This window comes from Coenobita brevimanus, unplaced genomic scaffold (assembly GCF_032717465.1).
Source record: "Coenobita brevimanus isolate Jiangsu-jjx unplaced genomic scaffold, ASM3271746v2 jjx.HiC_scaffold_2607, whole genome shotgun sequence".
Taxonomy (NCBI): domain Eukaryota; kingdom Metazoa; phylum Arthropoda; class Malacostraca; order Decapoda; family Coenobitidae; genus Coenobita; species Coenobita brevimanus.
The window spans coordinates 70,439-92,050 of record NW_027643552.1 but is presented as its reverse complement, the minus strand read 5'-3'; the positions used below and the strand labels follow the sequence as shown (position 1 = coordinate 92,050).

At 41.6% G+C, this 21,612-nt stretch overlaps 1 protein-coding gene across 1 annotated transcript; it reads left to right on the top strand.

Moving 5' to 3' along the window:
* Window positions 1–633: 633 nt before the first annotated feature.
* On the top strand, window positions 634–21,554 carry LOC145389920 (cAMP-dependent protein kinase catalytic subunit alpha-like). Its single transcript, XM_080265034.1, has 6 exons — window positions 634–647; window positions 3,772–3,876; window positions 13,407–13,485; window positions 15,041–15,163; window positions 20,945–21,109; window positions 21,459–21,554. The coding sequence occupies exons 1-6, from the start codon at window positions 634–636 to the stop codon at window positions 21,552–21,554; spliced, it is 582 nt and encodes a 193-aa protein (XP_080121160.1).
* The last annotated feature ends 58 nt before the right edge of the window (window positions 21,555–21,612 follow it).

The following is a 21,612-nucleotide window of genomic DNA, read 5'->3' as shown; positions in this document are numbered from 1 at the left end:
ACCAAAAAAAAAAAGTAAAAAGCTGATTTTTTCAGGAGAGGTACAGTCAACCCCCACTATTCACGGGACTGCTGTTCGCGGGTTCTCATATTCACAGATTTTTCTGGGAAGTCACCAGCTATGCAATTTACCATAACTTCTTATAACCATATCCATTAAAAAATTATTTATTACATTTTTTTATACAGTAATTCATGATATATTTGTGATATCAGTATTTTATGCTGTTTACAGGTCCTAGAAATGGTTATTAAGGTCTTTGTGCACATTGCCACAGGAGTCCATGGGAGTCAGCAACAAAATTATCCTAAAGTCTTATAACTGTACCCATTAACAACTTCTTTATTACTAAAGTATTGTATACAGTAGTACAGTATATGTTTGTGATGTATGATGTTGGTTTCGGTTCCCTAAAATGGTTTTTAAGGGCCTACAGGGGTAATTTGATACTGTATGGGCATTTTCTGGGGTAGCTTCCAAAATTCGTGGATCCCCCCCATTCTCAGGGGTCTGTGTCCCCTAACCCCCTTGAATATGAGGGGGAGAAACCTGTACTTGAATCCCTCTTGAGTCAAAATAAACAGTCTCCAAAGGCATCACATGAACTAACTGTGTGGTGGTCAGAAGTCCAAGATGGCCAGCATCACGTATAATGTGGATGGTTATTCACAGTAGACCTTCACTTTAGCAGGCCTCGGTAGACCAGATATTGGATTTAATGGACACTTCGAAGGCCCCTGGACAAACCATCAGATATACTGGATGCCATCAATTAACCCGTGGATTGTGCAATTATCCTTTTTTATCCCACCTCGTGGTGTGCAAAAAAAAAAAAAAAAAAGTTTTTGTTTATTATAAATTTGAAGATAAACATCCAGGGCATCATCTGGTGAAAAAAAAAAAAACTCTTTCCCTCCGTCTTTGTGTAGCGCCATGGGTAAGTTTGCGTAGGGGTGTAGTGAAAAAAAAATAATAATAATAGTTTTTGTTTATTATACACTTGAAGATAAACATCCAGGGCATCATCTAGTGAAAAAAAAAAAAAATCTCTCTCTCCGTCTTTGCATAGCGCTAAGCGTAAGTTTGCGTAGAGGTGGAGTAGTTAGCGGTAATGCACAGCCACTGGAAAATTAGCACAGCCTGAGCTGTGGCTCGCAGCACGACGTTTCCCAGCCTGAACTGTGGCTCGCAAAGCAACGCTTTCCAGCTTGAGCTGTGGCATGCAATCCACTGGTTAGATGGGAAAACACCACATGGACCTCTGGGCAACTCTTGGCCCACCGGATACTTTTTAGCCTTTAATGTATAATATCTGCTACATGGGGTGCGTGATGCATGCCTGCTAGATTGCTTCCCGCAAACAGGGTGATTCAGAATGCAGTTACCAACATTGGCTGTGGTTCTTCCCACCCACTTGGGCTAGGTTGGGGAGGAGCAGGCTGGAAGTGGTGGCTTGAAGGGGTACTTCTGGTAGGCCTGGGTGGGACAGAGGGCTGTGGAGACAGTGCACTGCACATGGTCAACCTCAGTCTTGCTGTGTCTTTCATTGTGTTAATATCCCAGTCTGCACTTCTCATGTCTTCTGAGTGTGGCAAGTGTTTTCCCATAATGATTGTGACAAATGGTTTCTTGTAAGGAATCTTCTAGTACCTCCTCTACTAACAAAGGAAAGAGGAGGATTATGACCATTGCTGAAAAGATGGAAATGATCATGGTGCATGACAAAGGCACAAGCAGGAACAGCCTTATTTGTAAATACTGTACAGTAATCTCTTATCCTTTTGTCACAATATCCGGCCTATCGTAATATCAGGGTCTTGCTGCTTGGCTGTATTAAAATAATATGCGGTGAAATTAGGCAATATCTGACTCAGGAATGGGAAGCAGTCACCGGTACTGTGTATTTTTGGGTGGTAATGCATATTATCTGGCTCAGACATGGGACATAATTGTCGCGTGGGCAGACCCCCGCAGCACACAACATACTCCAGCTAATCACAGTGGGTTATAAGAGTGGCCCACCTGACGTGCCAAGCCCACCATTGCCCAGGGCTGCCATTCAGTGGAAATTCATCTGCTAGTCGTTAAACAAATAATTATCGATGACGTCTGTGGTAGTCTGTGACGTCGTTCCTCCGGAAGTAAAAAAAATTCAACATTTTTATCTGTGGGCTTTTGGGGGTACAATAAACCCTCATTATACGATGGGGTTCCGTTCCTGAAAACCCCATCGTAAAGCAATCCATGGTATAGCAATCCCATTATAACATGGAGTCAATGGGGATACGTTCCCAGACGTGCCTAAACTCTCACATACACACACCTTAGCACTCACATACATGAAATTTCCTTATGTTTAAACATTTAAAGTAACACATTAATAGTGAATAAAGAGAAAAAAGCATGAAAACTGCAGTATACAGTAGATCTTACCTTTACTGAAGCAAGCAACGGTTGTTTATGTGGTTCTTAGACAATTCGCCATGAAGTTGACAATTCGTCGTTCCCCATCAGGACAATTCCCCGTCATTCTATAAATATACTTATTACTGATTAACTGATACTTTAATAACTAATTTTCTGGGGGATCTATCAAAGTCTATTTTCATTCAATAGCATTGGCTTTGGATATCATTTGTAAGTTGCACTTTTAGGCAATATTTAACTTGTTTCTACCTTGCTGTAGTTGACTTTGAATTATGTTCTAGCATCACCCACAGCTGTTTTCATTAATTTCCATTGGTACTACAACATCCTGGGTATATTTTAAAACGACTTTGAAGAGGTACAAGTACAGTACTAAAAAACTAGTGTACTTCCTAAATAAACTGATATGAAAATAAACGACGGGGAATCATCCTGACGACGAAAAGTCCCGATGGCGAATTGTCTTGTTATTGTTGTGATGGCGAATTGACTTGATGGTGAATTATCCCAAAACATTTATATAGACATAACATGAAGATTATTTGTATATTTCCAAAGTATGTCGATTGTTCACTTAAGGTAATGGAGAGTTCAGAGGAGGGAGAAATGGATAGAATGTGTTCCATCGTAGAAGTAAGATAGTCAAAGAATTTTTCATAGTGAGTAGAATTAGGGGATAAGTAAACAGCACAGATATATTTAGCCAGAGAGTAGAGAATTCAGAAGAATGGGGAGTATTAGGGGGCAAAACTAATCAGTTAGGTTAGGTTAGAACGCAGTATGCTTTGATGTGTCCAGTCGGTGAGATTGTATGTAAACACACTATCTTGGGAGTCTTGACCCGTGGATTGCGAGCCGCAGCTCAGGCTGTGCTGGCCGTGCATCACCATTAACCACCACACCCCAACACAAACTTATGCATGGCGCTATGCAAAGACAGGGAGAGAGAGAGAGAAGGAGAGAGAGAAAGATTTTTTCTTTTCACCAGATGATGCTCTGGATGTTTATCTTCAAGTTTATCCATCAGCCATCATCCAATCCAGAAACTTTTTTTTTTTTTTTTTTCCATTTTTTTTTCACTACCCCTACATAAACTTACACATGGGCCTATGCAGAGATGGAGAGAAAGAGATTATTTTTTTTACCAGATGATGCCCTGGATGTTTATCTTCAAGTTTATAATAAACAAAAACTAAAAAAAAATTCTACTTATGTCTTGGACTATTTGATAAAAAGAAGAGTATCAAAGCATTTTATTAAGAAAAAAAAAAATATTTAGAGATTGCATCCATTGGACTTTTATCAGCATGGTTTGCTCCAATATATGAGGTCTGTCCTTTTCAGCATATGCCGCTTGAGCTACTATGAGGAACGAGAACTGCTGAAGAGACTAGAACATGGACACCTCTCATCTCACCTTCACAGACTGAGACGCAAGCTGGCAGTCAGGTGGGTTGGTTCTCACTTGCCATGTCTTGAGATGTAACGGTTCTTTTATATTGGATTATTGAGCCACCTACACTATGATAATTGCTTTAACTTTCAGAATTTAGCACCAATTTATTTCCACTTCACTTGCAGGCTCTCTTCCCTGTTTCTTATCACATCTTTCAAGGAACCAGCAACCTTTCTTGTTGTACCCTTTCAAGCACTTCATCCTCTAAACTTCCATCCTTACTCATCACACTACCCAGGTACTTAAATGCACCCACATTTTCCATTTCCTCCTCGTCCAGCCTCATTGTACATTCACTGACTTCACTTCTTTCACAGAGTATAACTGTACTCTTCCCTACATTCACCTTTTGGACAGACCTTCTTTTTGGACAGACCTCATACAGTATTCCACACAGAGGTTCACGCTCACCTGTCGGACAGAGTCAGTCTGACCACTTTCAGTTAAAAAAAAAAAGTGCCAAACCTTGGACATACACTCTTCTGCACAAAATTCATCCAGTTAGGTTGATCTCTTGTCATTTCCATAGCATTATTAGCCTTCATACCTCTCTTTATCAGGCACTCATTTACTGTATCTGTCCACCTTTATTGTGGCCTACCACAGCTCCTTACCCCTTCAAACTTGCTCTGATGTACCATTTCAACTCTCTGTTCACACCCATCCTCTCTACATGCCCTTTCCATCTAAGTGCACTCTCCAGCTTTGGTGCAGACAGACTTCCTTACTGTGCATCTGTCGTGAATCATTTTATTCCTTATCCCATCCACTTTCCACACACATGCCTCAACAGTCCTGTCTCCAGCACTTTTATGCTTGACATTCCTTTTTCATGTCACACCATGATCTCTCACCCTTATGTTACATTAAGCACTAAAATTCCTTCATGCAAGCCTCATGCAACCACTACATTTGGACCTCTGCTTTTTATCAAGGCTTTCATATCTCTCACCATTTTCCTGTGTTGTGCCACTGTGCATTCCACTTCTTTTGCTTATTTACCTCTTTGCTGTTTGATACTGGAACTGTAACCATTTCATTTATCTCATTTCACCATAAAGTCTCAGTGGGAGTTGTCTTCTCTCTCAAAAGTCATCACTTGACTCTTAATACATTCATCTTCAAGGCACAATGGTTGCAGACATCTGTAAAGTTCTGCCAAGTCTACCAACCTCTTGTAGTATTTGCAAGCAACACTGCATCATCTGCATGGATCTTATTTGAGATATGGTATTCTGTCTTTCACCACTCATTTCCAGTTCCATTAATTTCTCTGTTACTCATGTTTTTTTTTACCTCTCACAGAACCCCATCCATATATGTCTCCCTTTTTACTGACAGGAGTTATGTTCCTAAGATGCCATCAATAAGCAAATCCTGTCAGTATCAGTTTTCAACTGACCATTATATAATTCTTATGCAACCACTCATGTATTATGTTAATGTGATTTTTATTTATTAAAAAAGCATTTCTTTTATACATACTGTTCCACCATGGGCCTGTCTCATTTGCATTAAATAGTTGTTCTGCAGTGGTCACTAAGGATATTGTTACTCTGGAAAGACGTGTGGAAATGTAGAAGTGAAAGCAGAAAGAAATGTGATGGTGTGAAGGATGTAGATGGTCGATTATTAACCCATGGTGATGAAGTAAGGACCAGATGGAAAGAATATTTTGAAAGCCTGATGAATGGGAATAGACAGAGCAGAGGAGCTGTAAACATGATTGGTTTTGGGGGTATGCTGAATGGGAATAGACAGAGCAGAGCAGCTGTAAACATGATTGGTTTGGGGGGAATCAGAGAAGGAATGCTTTACCAGGAGACGTGACACTCGCGCAGGTGAAGAGCACTGTGAGGCGGCTGAAAAATGGGAAAGCAGCTGGTGTTGATGAGGTGTATGCTGAGATGATTAAGTGTAGTGGAGAGAGCGGAATGAAGTGCTTGTTGGAGATATGTAAGAAGGCATGAATGAGTGAAACTGTGCCAGCAGAGTGGAAAAAAGCTGTAAGTGAACCCCTGTACAATAATAAAGGTGAGTGAAATGAGAGCAAGAATTATTGTGGTAGTGGAAAAAAAACATAACTGAACCCCTGTACAAAAATAAAGGTGAGCGAAGTGAGTGCAAGAATTATCGTGGCATAAGTTTAGTGAGTGTGGTAGGGAAGGTATATGGAAGAATTATTATAGAGATATTAAGAGATATCAGAAGTCCTAGTAGGTGATGAACAGGGTGGCTTTAGGAGTGGCAGAGGATGTGTGGATCAAATATTTGCAGGGGGACAGATAGCAGACAAGGCTTGTGAGAAGGACCATAAGGTGTTTATTGCATTCATGGATCTGGAAAAAGCATATCACAAAGTGGACAGAGAAGTATTGTGGAAAGTTTTGCTCATGTATGGTGTAGATGGTAAGCTGCTAGGTTCCGTCAAAAGTTTTTATGATGGTAGTGATGCATGTGTAAGGGTTAATGGGCATCTAAGTGAATGGTTCACGATCTGTGTGGGCATGCGACAAGGTTGTGTGATGTTCCCATGGTTGTTCAATATATATATGGATGAGGTGATGAGAGAAGTAAAAACACGAGTATTGGAGATGGGGATGGTATTGGTAATGAATGGTAATGGATGGAATGTCTCAAATTTGTTGTATGCTGATGATGCGGTACTACATACTTGCAAATACCGGACAAGAACTTGGTAGGCTAGTGCAGAGTTTTGCTGGTGTCTGTGAGCGTCGTGCCTTGAGAGTAAATGTAGAGAAGAGTAAAGTGATGGTTATTGAGAGAGAAGGTGACTCCTATTGTGATGTCACAGTGAATGGAGAGACTGGAATTGGTGAGAGAGTTCAAATACCTTGGTATAGTGATAGAAAAGAGAGGAAAATGTGCAAAAGAAGTTGAGAGTAGAGTGACACAAGGAAGAAAAGTAGCTGGTGCAGTGAAGGCCTTGATAAGAAACAGAGGCTTGAGTGGTGCAGCTGCACGAAGCTTACATGAGAGAGTGTTAGTGCCAACTTTAACATATGGGTGTGAGACTATGGTGTGACATGAAAATGAAAAGTCAGGAGTAAGAGCAGTGGAAATGGGACTGCTGAGGAATGTATGTGGAGTACAGAGGGTGGATAGGATATGAAATAATGTGATCCATGAAAGGTGTGGAGTGAAGAAGTCGGTGGACACCAAAATCGAAGAGAGTGTCCTGAGATGGTATTGTCGTGTGGAAAGAATGGATAACAACAGAGTGCCGAAAAAGATATACCTGAGTGAATTTGAAGGAGGGAGGAGGCGAGGTAGGCCAAGGAGAAGGTGGAGAGATATGGTGGATGAGTGTGTGAGGAAGAGAGGTTTGGAAGTCGGTGAGGCTAGGGAACTGACAAGAGATCGAACTGGCTGGATGAATATTGTGAGGAGAAGTGCGTGATCAGGGATTTTGACACCCCTTGTGAGCATGGCAGCGTCCAGATTGACTCAGTCAGATACGTTTGTGTGAAGCTGCAGAATGTGGTGAATGTTTTTGGTGTATCTGGTAGAGCCAGGATTCCGGGGGCTTGAATGATGAGTGAATGGAAGCGTGGCCTATTGGATTGGGCAGGTTTGTGCTGTCTGGACATTGCTACTCCTCACCCTGCCCTAGTGTGGGAAAGGAGGTCCGGATGATGATGATGATGATGATTATATATATATATATATATATACAGTAATCCCTCCACTATCCAATGTAATAGAGCCAAAGGCATGTCTGGAAAGTGGTCCCGTCCAGAAAGTGGGCCCCTGCCTGCTGGACTGGTACTTATGGACTGTAATCCAGCCTAACTTTGAAAGCCACCTAAATAACTCGCTACCGGATATCAGAGCACCTATTTAAACCTATTTAAGACCCTATTCACACCAATAATGGACATAAAGCATGAAATAAATGAAAAGTAACCAGAGAATGAGGAATTAGAAGTGAGTATGGAAAATACTTAGCAGTGTACAGGGTATGCACAGCATGTTTGTGGCTGCCTCCTCTAAGGCTCTGGTAGTGGTGAAAATGCTCTTGAAGCATGTACAGTAATCCAGTGTTGTGCTACACTTAATTCTTTGCACTGTGAGTTATAATTGTTTAACACTGCACATTCTGTTCTTAATTGCACCACGCCAGTTTCAACCACCAGTTTCAGCCGCCACTTTGCACTCCACACTTATTCCTTTGCACTCTAAATTCTAATTTTTTAAACACTGCACAACACTGTAAATTCCCATGTGGTCTAGTGGTGAGGTATTGCAGTTTATTCACTGTTTATTCACAAAAGCGAGCACATGTGGCATCCATTGCGATGAACATCTACCCTCGACCGTGGTTAGGCGGTAACTGGGGACAGGGTTGCCAGATCTGAGCTTGGCCACATTACCAAACTCCTCTGTTTTCATTACCAAATTCTTATAGGAAGCATTTATTCTTCACTAATTATATGTACAAATGGAAATAATCACTCGTTATAATCAGCAGCATGTTTATTTTTTGCACTATGTATCTTAGCAGATTAATCAGAGAGTTAAGCACGTTGGGTCTGGTTAGTACTTGGATGGGTGACCGCCTGGGAACACCAGATGCTGTTGGCATCCCTACGTCAAGTGGGGTTGGTGGAGGATTAGTGCCCCTCCCTGTAAAACAATTAACTCTAAGCCCTTGGCCACCCTGTCTGGGATACATGGCGTCTGGCAATGAATGAATGAATGAATCTTAGCAGATTAATCAGAGAGAGCAAACAGTCCACCATCTCCATTCTCCTTATCTTCATACATGTAAAAAATCTGTTTGGTTGGCCCACATTTGGTAATGAAAAATACCAAATGGCAACCCTGACTGGGGAGGGGGAAGGAAGGAAGGAAGGGTTAATATAAAGGGGCCATGCATAAAATAACAGCTGTTCGGTGCTGTGCGGTGCCACGCGCCAATTTGAAATTACGGGTGGGAAAAAATTAGGATTTGGGGGGGATTTTTTTCTTTTTTTGGCCATTTTTGGGTTCCGAAGATCCAGGCCTACAATGTCTGGTAAGTGGGGAGTCTGGAAAGTGGGCATCCAGATAGTACAGGGATTCTATCTATCTATCTATCTATTGCCAGATGCCTCAATCCCGTTTGGGGTGGCCACAAACAAATCGCCTCCAAATCGCCCTGTCCCCCACCATTTCACTGCCCTGCTCTCAACTCACACTCCCCTCTCTCATATACCTCTCCACCCCATCCCTCCATCTCATCCTCGGCCGCCCCCCTCCCTCTTCCGCCCTCCACCTCACTCACATACACTCTCTTCGTCAGTCTCTTACCCTCCATCCTCTCCACATGGCCAAACCACCTCAGTGTGTTCCTCATAACGCTTCCTATCACATCCACATCCATACCACAACGCTCCTTTATATCTTCATTCGTCAGCCTGTCTCTCCATGTGACTCCACAAGCTCCTCTTAAATAACTCATTTCCACTGCTCTCACTCTTGACTTGTGTCCTTCCAACAACGTCCAAGCTTCACTTCTATACATTAGAGTTGGTATCACAATACTGTCATGTAGTAACTTTTTCACTTCCATGCTCACTTCCCTGTTTCTTATCACTGCTTTCAAAGAACCAGCAACCTTTCTTCCCTGCTGTACCCTTTCAAGCACTTCACCCTCCAAACCTCCATCCTTACTCATCACACTCCCCAAGTACTTAAACGTACTCACATTTTCCAATTCCTCACCATCCAACCTTGCTGTACATTCACTGACTTCACCTCTCTCAAAGACCATCACTTTACTCTTCCCTACATTCACCTTTAGATTCCGTTTCTTACACACTCTCCCAAACTCATCCACCAAGCCTTGCAGCTCCCCTTCGTCTTCACTCAACAATACATTATCATCTGCAAACAACAGTACAGGGAGTTTCCTAACACTATCCTCTCTCACCAGGGCCACTCCAACATCCACTACTCTACCTTGTACCTCTTTTATTACCCCATCCATGTACAGATTGAACAGCCATGGAGACATGACACATCCCTGTTTCAACCCAACTTTCAAAGAGAAAAATTCACTTAGTTCACCATCCACTCGCACTGCAGCCTTTGCACCATCGTACATACTCTTCACAGCATTCAACAACTTCCCATCTACTCTATATATTCTTAACACTTTCCACAATCCTTGTCTATCCACCCTGTCATATGCTTTCTCCAAATCCATGAAAGCTGCATACAACTTCTGTCCCTTCTCTAGAAACTTTTCCACTAAAGATCTAAGAATGAATATCTGATCTACACAACCTCTTCCCTTCCTAAAGCCTCCCTGTTCTTCTCAATTTAATTTCTCTGTTCTTTCCCTAACTCTGTCAATAAGTATCCTACCATACACTTTTCCTATTATACTAAGAAGACAAATGCCCCTATGATTACCACACACTTCTTTTTCCCCTTTTCCTTTGTACAAGGGAATAATTATACCTGACTTCCAATCCTCCGGGACTCTACCTTCCTCCCAGGCCAATCTGCACATCTTCCACATCCATTCTACTACTATCTCTCCCCCATGCTTCAGCATTTCACCACACACTCCATCAATTCCTGGGGCTTTCCCTGATTTAACTTTCTTCATTGCTTCCACAACTTCTATCCTACTGATTTCTTCCTGTCTTCTCACCTCCCTCCTTCTCCCAGCCATTCCCCAGCCACTTATACTCGCATTATTTCCATCCTCTATGTTCAACAATTCCTTAAAGTGTTCTCTCCATCTGCTCACTTTTTCTCCCTTCTCCACTAGTAATCTACCATTTTTATCTTTCACTTCCCTGCTAACTTCACTTCCACCCTGTCTTACTCTTTTCACCTCTTTCCAGAACATTTTCTTACAGTCCCTCCACTTTACACTCAGATTCCTTCCAAATTCCTCATCCACTCTCTTCTTACTCTCTCTTACTAATCTTTTCACCTCTCTCTTTCTTTCCACATATAACTCTCTCTTCCGCCTCTCAACTTCTTCCACACCCCTATTTCTCATCCATTCATTGTATGCTTTCTTCTTTTGTGCCACAGCCTGTCTCACCTCTTCAGTCCACCACGCTGTTCCTTGCACCCCCCTCCGTCTTCTCTTCCTTCCACACACCACATCACATGCTGCACATATTTCTTCTGTAAATATCCTACACACACCTTCCACGTCTCCCATCTGCTCCAATTCATATTTGCCCAATCGTTCCTCCACTTCTCTCTTATACTCTGCCTTTTTCTCATCCTCTTGTAACCTTTCCACTCTCCTTGCAACTACTCCTTCCTCTCGTCTTTCCCTTCTTCTATTCCTCCATCTTAATTGGATCTTGATTCTGGCCACCACCAAGTAGTGGTCAGAAAGTCCACTCCCCCAACCTCTTTAAGCTCTTGCATCCATTACACATCTTCGCATCCTTTCATCCACACACACATAATCAATCATTGCCTTCCTTTCATTCAGTTCGCCACCCACCCTTCTCATCACTCGCCATGTATACCTGTGGATCATTTTATGCCTGAAGAGGGTATTGGCTATCACCAACCCCCTCCCAGCACAAATGTCCACTAATGCACTGCCATTCTCATCTATCTCAGCAGGCACACCCCACTCACCAACTATTCCATCCACCTTCACATTCCCAACTTTACCATTCATATCACCAATCAAAAACACTCTCTCATTCCTTCCAAACTTTTCCATGCACACTTCTACATTTGTCCAGAACTCTTCTCTCACTCTTCTAGCACGATCTTGCGTTGGTGCATACACACACACAATCGCCCACATTTGTATTCCAACTTTCAACTTTACCCACACAATCCTTGATCCAACTGATCCATACTGTCTTATGCTCCTCTTAGTATTTTATTTATTTTTTGTAAAAGTGAAAGGTCTAGAATTGGTGGGGTGTGAATTCTGGCTGCTTAGCAGTTGGTAGATACAGTGGAGTGTGGAGGTGAAAAGTGAATACAACAGTACTACTCATCAAGCCATTGGTTATGACATCCCTCCAGTTGTATCTATGTATGCCTTCAAAGCTGGGAGATGTATGGAGGTGGAGGACTGGTATTGGGGCAAATTATTACTTATTTCAGAATTTGGTGAGAAAATAGTGATGCTGGGTGATGACTTAAGTGGACATTTAGATGAGTTCATGGGTCTCAGGGGGTGCTTGGTGGGGTGTGGTATAGCATAAGGAATGTTGAAGGTGAGAGAATACTTAATTTCAGTGATGTATTAACCATGGTTGTATGCAACACATTGTTCGTGGAAAGAGCAGGCAGACTGATGATATATGAATTGGGTGGTGTTGAAAGGCATACTGATTATTTCCTATTTAGTAAACCTGAATGGAAACATTTCAGTACAGTAACATGAAGGGGATTAGTGAAGATGAATGTCTCTCTTTATGGTAGGTGGGGGCACTCACCATCCACTCACTTGATGTAGTGCTGCTTTGGGTGTCTGCCAATTCTTCTCTTCCATCCTTCCTTTCTGTCTTTCATTCCTTCACTCTTTCCTTCTCCTTCTGCAGACGGGTGACTTTACACTCTCTCTTCTGTCTTTCTTTCCTTCATTCTTTCCTCTACCTTCTGCTTATGGGTAACTCTACACTGAATGACAAACCAAATGATTTCCTGTACTCCAGGGAACCATTTACTACACTGGATGGTAACCATATAACCAAATTATGGCGTCTGGTGGCTTAGTGGGTAATTAAGGTGCTCCAATTGGATTGAGCCTGTGTGCTGTAGGTTTATATCCAAGGGGTGGTTGGGGTTTATTGTTTACGTAATGCCACTGAGGGATGAGTAAGACTGGTCACTCTCATCTTAAATGTCAGGACCAACTTGCCTAGCCCAGGGTTTCTATGCTTCTCATGGGGTGACATAGAATTGGATGATGGATGGATATATGAATGTATCTCACAATTTAAGTCATTTTCTGAAAAGAAGTAGGAAGAAGAGAAATGCATATGTTCCAAGGAGAAGCTTTTTCCTAAACAGAGAGCAAAAGTTGGGATTTTTGCTCATCTTTAACTCGTTTTCATTCTTTAATGGAAGTGATATTGTAAAAAACTAAGAACATAGTCAAAAGGAACATTCTGTTGCCTGCAAAGAGACGTCAAGTATAAAGGTGAATGAATTAAGTGCAAAACTCGTCATGACATAAGTATATTCAGTGTTGTAGGAAAGGTATGTGGAAGAATTATTGTAGAGTATATTCAGTGTTGTAGGAAAGGTATGTGGTGGAATTATTGTAGAGGAAGGGCTGATCGAGATGACCTAGCTAGGCTTAGATCAGGACATCACCCAGCCCTCCAAAGTTATCAGTTTATATTTGATTTAGTTATAATCACATATGACATGTATCCCACTTGTAGAATAGGTCCACACAACATAACACATAATGGAGCACTGTGCAGCACACGCATCCCGGAGATGCAGACGCAACATCAGTGGTGGATGAAATCTGTGGGATGACCCCGTAGAGGTGGTTGCTTATTTGCAGTCAACAGATCTACTTGGTCAGGTGGACCGAGGGTAAGCAACAGCAACAGCAACAAGACACCATAGCATTGATGTTGCAAGTGCATTGAGGAAACTTCATATATATATCCAGAGTAAACCCCATAATTTTGAGTGATTAATTAGGGACAGTGGCTGTGGGTTATGTTTGAGATTCATGTTTGTCCTTAATGATGAGTGTGCTAGTTGAGTTGAGTGACACAGTCACTCTGCTTTATTGAAGCCAGTGTTCTTGTAAGTGTAGGTAATGTTGGAACTCTCCTGCTGCATTTGAGTTTTGGGGTGCAGTGAAGGTATTGTCAAGTCATCAAAGGGGGAAGAGTTGGTAGGTTGTGGAGGAGGTGGTTGAAAAGTGAGGGTGAAAGGACTGAGCCCTATAGAACACCACTGGGGAATATTCTAAATAAAAATCTTTGTTCAAAGCTGAAAACTTGGATATGTTTCCTGAGAGGATGGTGGTTAACCACTTCTTGTTATTGTCTTCCATGTTGATCTCCAGGTATTTGATGATCAGGATATGTCTTGGTACTGTGTCAATAGCTTTACAGTATTTATGTCTGTTAGTTTTTGTATGATTCTTAGATATATGAAAGAGTTAATGAGAAATATGGTATGAGGTTTTAATGTGAAAACAGCAAAAAATGCTCTGAGAGGCTGAGCCTTTTGAAGTAAATTGTAAAGATTTGCCAGGAGGTTGCATGAGAGTGAGGTAACCAGTAATAGAAGAGGTAGACGAAGTGTGAGTTGGGGGAATGAAGTGACAGGTCACATGAGGGAGGGAAAGAGAAATGTCTCGATAAGAGGGATCACTGCCTAATTTGGATGAAAATGCCTGGAGGTTTTGTTGTTAAAACCACCTTTCCCACAGCATCAAGCAGTAAGTGGAAAGCTCATCTGCTTTTCGGTCATTTATATAACCCCTTTGGGTTGAGGTTCCTCAATTTGCTGAATGAGAATGCCTGACAGTAGCTAAAGTAAGATAATATGGTGTCCCCATATCCATAAAGAAGCTGAATAATCCTCCAACAATGCCAAAGTAAATATTGGAATGCCTAAGTCATTTCCAAAGGGTTAATAAGTATATGTATATTACATTACGTTAATAATTTACAAATATAGTAATTGCCATTCATTGTCACTCATTGTAATGTGGCCCCAGACTCATCTGGATGTCCCAGTGAACTGCAGGCTGAAGTAACCCTTTTCCTGCACTCCACCATCCTCCTTTCAGAGGACAGGGATGGATTTAAGGGACATTTATATAATCTGGCAGTGGAAGGTGTCTCTCTGTAGCATCTTCTTGCAGTTTACCAACAACCTTTATAACTACAGTATTATTAATAGACATTTTCCTTCATTTTTGGTTCTGTATATGCTGTTCTGTTTGTTGTATGAGAAGATAGTAATTTGATGAATGTACACCATTTACTATTGTGGGTGGTAATCACATATATATATATATATAACAAGTAAATATATATTTGATGGGCCAGTGTGATGGAGCAGTGAAGTGTTAAATGATGGAAAGGTGGATGGATATATATACTACAACAATCATGTGTAATAATTTCATCACAAGAACATAGTGTTTTAATACCTGTGGCTCTTTCTTGACAGGGCTACAACAAGGCAGTGGATTGGTGGGCTTTAGGAGTACTCGTGTATGAGATGGCTGCTGGATACCCACCCTTCTTTGCTGATCAGCCCATACAAATATACGAAAAAATTGTATCAGGGAAGGTAAGAGCTATGACATGCCAACAGGAGTAAGACTATGTAGACATCATTATTATGCTTATCATGTCGCACTGTTAATCAAGTAGTATCCTACATTGATGTGTTAAAAAATGTATAGGCTATACCAGCATATATACATGCTAGTAGATAAAAAGTATGCACACTCACACACACAGTAAAGTCTTGCTGTTGTGTATATTGGATTAATTACAAGAAGACTCAGTGTTGATTTAAGCAAAAGGTTAACTGCACTGATTATATCATTATGTCTATCTATCAGTTCATTGTCAGATGCCTTAATCCTGTAGGGGGTGGCAATAAATGAATTGCCATTATACTATCCTGTTTTTAGCTATCTGGCTGCCATCTCCAGCTCACATTCCTTTTTCTCGTAAACATAAGTCTCTCAAATATCCAGTGTAATTCAGCAAAACTCAGTGCTGGATACTGCAAAATGCCGGATATTACGTCGGTACCTCCAGTTGGCTATCCATTGGGCATTGAACCAGATAATATGTCACCACCCTAAGCTATCCGTCTTGACCCGCTATCCTAAAAACTTTCCTACAATACACTCAATCTTCGTAAATCGTGTCAATTTGAGTCTGGACCACTGCCGTGATTTATGAATAATAACTTTTATGTGAAAAATTAATTTGGGTCTGGACTTTGGCCAACCCGCCCCCACAGCACCCTACCTACACCTATCTAGGCACCATCAAACACAAACGTACAAATTTAGGAATATTCAGTGCATGTATTAAATAGAAATAAGCCATGTTAAGGGATCTCACCTTAATCCTATGATGAAATTGCTTAAGTGAATGGAGTGGGGTGGTGTTGGGAAGAACTTAGAACCTCTCAGTACTTGTTCTTCCCAAACTCTTTCACCAGCTTTGAAAACTTCTCTCCCCTCTCAACATGATAAGTGAGCTCCAAACGTTGACTGTACAACAACTGTGGCAGTTTCTTGACGCCATACTGCTTAGAGTGCTTCATTGGGGGGTCGGGAGGGGCCTTGGCAGGTAGGAGGTGGGGGGAAGTTGCACAAAAAGGCAGGTAACTCTCGTACTCCACGGCAACCTTTCTGTAGTGTGCGGACTGGCGGGACAAGAAGAGCAACAACATGGCGGCATTAGTATGCACATATGCCACCAGGGACACGTGGTGATTGTTTGTTGGGTCGGGATTTTCAGTTTGAATGCCGAGGTTTACGGTTCTCCTCAGAAAAGGCCCACTTGGGTGCCTAGATCCGCGATTTTCGTGACTTAACAGTGATTTAAGGTTGGCAGCAGTCTGATGGCCACCTAGCCTTGATTTATGAATCCGTAATTTATGAACACTTGATTTACGAGGATTGACTGTATTACCCATGAGTAAAAGATTAAAATTAAACATAAAATACAGTACAGTATTGACACAGTACATGTAGTACAGTAATACAGTACATAATTTAATCGTACATATCATAAGTAATATAAACAGTAATCATATACAGGTATAATTACAAGTGAGCAAGCGAAGCAAAGTCTACTGTCGGAGTAAGGACAACAGAGCGAATATGAGCAACCTGGCACACCATCACACTTTGCAGAGGATAATAACTTTTTACTTATGGCAGATAGAAACCTGATTCCATTTAATACGGTGCATACACTCAATATAATTCATGTTAGCCCATACCCTCGGTCATAAGAATGTAAGAACCATGCTATATCTGGGATTTTCCTGAGGAGTGTTTAGCAGAAAACTGAAACTTGATAATATTAAAAAATTAATTTAAAAAGATTTAATGTCGTGACATTAGGTTTTTATGCAATGAAATTAAATATAGATTAAATAGATGAAAAAATACTTTCAACTTTTCTGTATCTTGGGGGTGGAATTCCATAGAGTAGACACCCATTTTCCAGCAGTTTTCTGTTTATTGGCAAGACTTACAGCCAAGATTGTCTTGTGTGTGTTTTGGGGTCTGCCTGTGTGCAGATTGAGCCCGGTAGATGTGGATGTGGTTGAGAAGATTAGGAGAAATACACTGAGGTGGTTTGGACATGTGGAGAGAATGGAGAATGAAAGACTGACTAAGAGGGTGTATGTAGGTGAGGTGGAGGGAGGGAGAGGGAGGGGTAGACCGAGGATGAGGTGGAGGGATGGAGTTGAGAGGTATATGAGGGAGGGGGGTGAGTTGGGGGAGGGAGTCAAATGGTGGGTGACAGAGTGACCTGGAGGCGTTTTGTCTGCGGCCACCCTTTGCGGGATTAGGGCGTCGGGCTATAGATAGATAGATAGATAGATAGTCTGAGCCTTATGATACACATTACCTCTGAAAAGTGCATCGTACCACTGATAGCTTCCTGTTTCTGAGCTGGATGTTGCCTAATTTTGCCAGATATTGTTTTAACAGAACTGAGCCAAAAGCATGAGATAATGTAATGGGACGGAAATTGTGATGACAGATAATTGAGAGTTTAGTGTACTTGTACCACTTGACTGTATCACTGCATCTCATCCTCAGTCTTCCCCTCTCCTTCCCCCATTCACATGTGCTCATACTATCAGTTTTATATGTGTATATTGAACTGCAATCCAGTACATCCAGGAAAAGTCTAGTGCAGCCATGTAAGTTTGAGATAGTGAAAAGTGTGCCTACTGATACAATGCTGCTGCTGTAATGCAGTACATGTAAGTAATACAGAAAGAAATAAGGATGCATAGCAGTGAATCATTAATTAATTTTGTCATGGAAGTATATACAAGAATACATTAAGTCTATCTATCTATCTATTGCCTCAATCCCGTTTGGGGTGGCCACAAACAAATCGCCTCCAAGTCGCCCTGTCCCCCGCCATTTCACTCCCCTGCTCCCAGCTCACACCCCTCTCTCTCATATACCTCTCCACCCCATCCCTCCATCTCATCCTCGGCCTCCCCCTCCCTCTTTCCCCCTCCACCTCACTCACATACACTCTCTTCGTCAGTCTTTCACCCTCCATCCTCTCCACATGGCCAAACCACCTCAGTGTGTTCCTCATAACGCTTCCTATCACATCCACATCAACACCACAACGCTCCTTTATTACATTAAGTCCTCTTCATAAAGCATCCTTTTTGTTATTCCATTTTGCTTTTAAGTATACACTAATCTACAGAAAAAGATTGCCCTCAAGGTTGATTGCTAACGGGGAAGTGGATTGGCCAGTTTTACCATTTTAATGCACTACAGTTCTTTGACTTTACACTGGCCCAGCATTTTGCCCTGTTGCAAATTACTTCACATAATTCAGTGGCAGAATAAAATATAGTGGCTCTACAGTCTTTTCATAGCACTTCTTCATGACTAGCGTCATATTCTAGTGTCAGTCTCTTGTTAGAACTCAGTAATCAAGTTGGAGAGATGGCAATTTTAGGCCAGGTTCGAGTAAAACAATTATAGTTATACAAATATCGGTATAGTTGTGTTATTCCAGAACTCGTACATAAATTGTAGAAATGCCTGAATATAAACTAGATGCTTGTAATTTTAGGTAAATTTCCTTCACTGATGTCCTTTCAACAAACAGAATATATAACTGTTCAGTTTGATGATGATGATGAAATAATGTAAATTGCGTTAGAGCTCACAGGTGTTAACAATAACATTCATGTTATGCAGTATTAAATTTGAAAGTTCTGTTGTGTATCTTTAGGTCTCTGCCCCCTAACCCTCAGCTTCTGTGTAAACTAATAATAATATCTTGTGATTACACATACAGCAAAAGTCCGGTAATACGAATGGCAGGGGACCGAGGGTCTTTCAAACTATTGGTTTTTTCGGACTATTGGGAGGGACCTCTGAAAACATTAGACATATGTACACTCACGATCACTAATTCCTGCCCAGGGGTGTCCCCTTCCTACCCCTGTATACCCAGGGAAGAGGGGAGGGGGGGACGAAACAAGCTCCACCTGCCACTATCCCAGCTCCCGACCCTCCCCCATACCCCTACCTAACCCCCACCCCACCTGTCATACTATTCATCTTCACCTCTACAATAGAGGTGAAGATGAATAGTTTCATGCTGGTACATCCAAGGCCAAGAGCAAGTCCAAGCCAGATAAATCCTTAGATAAAGCCCTGAAAATTTTGAAAAAAGACCAGATAAAATAAAAAAAATTCACCTTGACAAATTCAGAGTATTGGGATTTGCAGATTATTGGAGGCCGAAGTAGAGGACTTTTACTGTATTATGAAAATTCTTTACTCATGTCCCATTACAATTCAGTTAAGAGCCCAGTGTATGGTATAATTTGTTGTTATTAATAGACACCTCAGTTGCTCAATTGATAGAGGTCTTGGATCAGAAGAGAATATTCACTAACCAACGATGGTTTCAACCCAAGAAGTGTCCATAGGTATTTCTGTCACATAACTCTGGCAAGGAAACAGGGTAGCTTCCTGTGGCATTAATGATGTGGACCACAGTAGCCTAGCCTCAGGTTCTTCTATGCCTTACATGGGGAGTACTGAAGCACCAGCTATTTGTTGTAATTATTATTGCAAGTGTGTTGGAGCCATTATAAATGATACGTATGATTTATCACTCGGAGCAAGTTCTGAGACTGTACTCAGTTTCATTTCACTTGACAGAACAGGGCCTTTCCTACAACTTGAATACAGGGAGGTCACAGAGTTATGAGTACTATAGTTTAGTTACCCCAAAATCAGCTTGTTAAGTGAATGCTTGTACATCAAATTACATTACCTTTAAAAAGACTTGGTTCCTGACCACCACCACATTACACCTACACTGCCATGTATGACAGTGTTAAACAAGAATAAATTTAGTTACACCTAAAGCACATATAGCAATAACATTTGACCTATAATAATGTATAAGTACTGTAATGGAAGCAGAATGAAAGAGAAAATAGTATAGGAATATACTGTATATGTACACTTACTGTACTTGAACAGTATACGGTACAAATGTTTGAGTTCATTGGGGTTGAGCTGCCCTTCTGTCACTTCACCACTGTTTGGAAGGCATGAAGTAAGAAGCAGAGCGAGCTCATTGTATATCACTATCATCATCATCATCTGGACCTCCTTTCCCACTCAAGGGCAGGCTGAGATGTAGCAACATCCAGAGAGCCCAAGTTTGTCCAGTCCAATGGGCCACATTTCCATTCACTGATCATTCAAGTCCCCAGAATCCTGGCTCTGTCTGATATGCCAAAAAATGTTCACCACATTCTGTAGCTTCACATAAAGGTATCCAATAGAGTCGATCATTTAGATAATACCGTACCTGTGCGTACAGCCCTTTACACCAAATATGACCGAAGTGAGTGCAAGAGAGAATGAGAGTGAGGCAGCTTGTGGAAGAGTGGGAAGGAGGGGTGCATAGAGCTCACAAACTTGCCCCCAAGACATCAGTGTCTTGTTATTCCACACTTTGTCCAGCTAGCTTCGCAGCTGTGCATGTCTTGAGTTTTCATTATGTAGGCCTCTTAATTGATTCATGGATTCTCAACTGGCCATTGTAACTTTGGATTTTCAGTACTTGTAATGCCAGAAAGTGCCCAGTACATGCCAGCATTATAACACTTGATTCTTGTATAACTAGGCCTCCCTGCACTAAGTTGTGGTTGCATGAAATATGATAAACCTTATTTTTGAGGTAGGAATGAGTCTTCTTGGTGATGTATCAGATTGACCCACCACTTGGCCATCATCATAGGTGAAAGAGGCTGGGAAGCTTCATCAAGATGTACTCTAACTTAATCACAACCTTGTTATTACAGGTGCAGTTCCCTGGTCACTTCTCTTCTGACCTGAAGGATCTGTTAAGGAATCTACTGCAGGTTGACCTGACCAAGCGGTATGGAAACCTCAAGAATGCTGTTAATGATATCAAGAATCACAAGTGGTTTGCGTCGACAGACTGGATTGCTGTATATCAAAGGAAGGTAAGATTGATCCAATGTATGCCCTGCTTTTTCTCACTGAAAAAGTACCGAAAGGTGGGCTGTTCAACTCACCGATTGGCTATTTTTTGTTGCACTAAGGTTTGTAGTGCAACATTTAGGGCACTTAAAAAGCTTTACTGTATGGGTAATGAAACACAAATGATTCAACATAGAAAAACACAGAAAAGGCATATTTGGGGAGGGGGGAAGTTATGTTTATCAACACCTGATGTGGGGCAGTTGGACTTGGTGGGCTTTCCTTCAGTGAAACATTCGAGGTTTTCATTCAAGTTGCTCCGACCTTTGATGCCTTCTTGCCCAGTACTGTCCATTAGTTGTGTGCCTTCAGGAGGCCCGCCTCTCTGCTCCCCCTGCTTCAATTCGAATCGAAGCAGCCAGAAGAAGTTTGGTTATATACGTTGATTGGACCTCCTTCAATCCATGACAGCTGCTAGCATTGAGCCTTGGAAACAATATTTGGACTAAGGTACTTGCTGCTGGCA

Coding starts and splice junctions, on each gene's coding strand:
- LOC145389920 (XM_080265034.1), top strand. Junction 3,877..13,406: donor AGACGCAAGCTGGCAGTCAG/GTGGGTTGGTTC, acceptor GCTTATTTGCAG/TCAACAGATCTACTTGGTCA. Junction 21,110..21,458: donor TTGCTGTATATCAAAGGAAG/GTAAGATTGATC, acceptor GTGTGCCTTCAG/GAGGCCCGCCTCTCTGCTCC.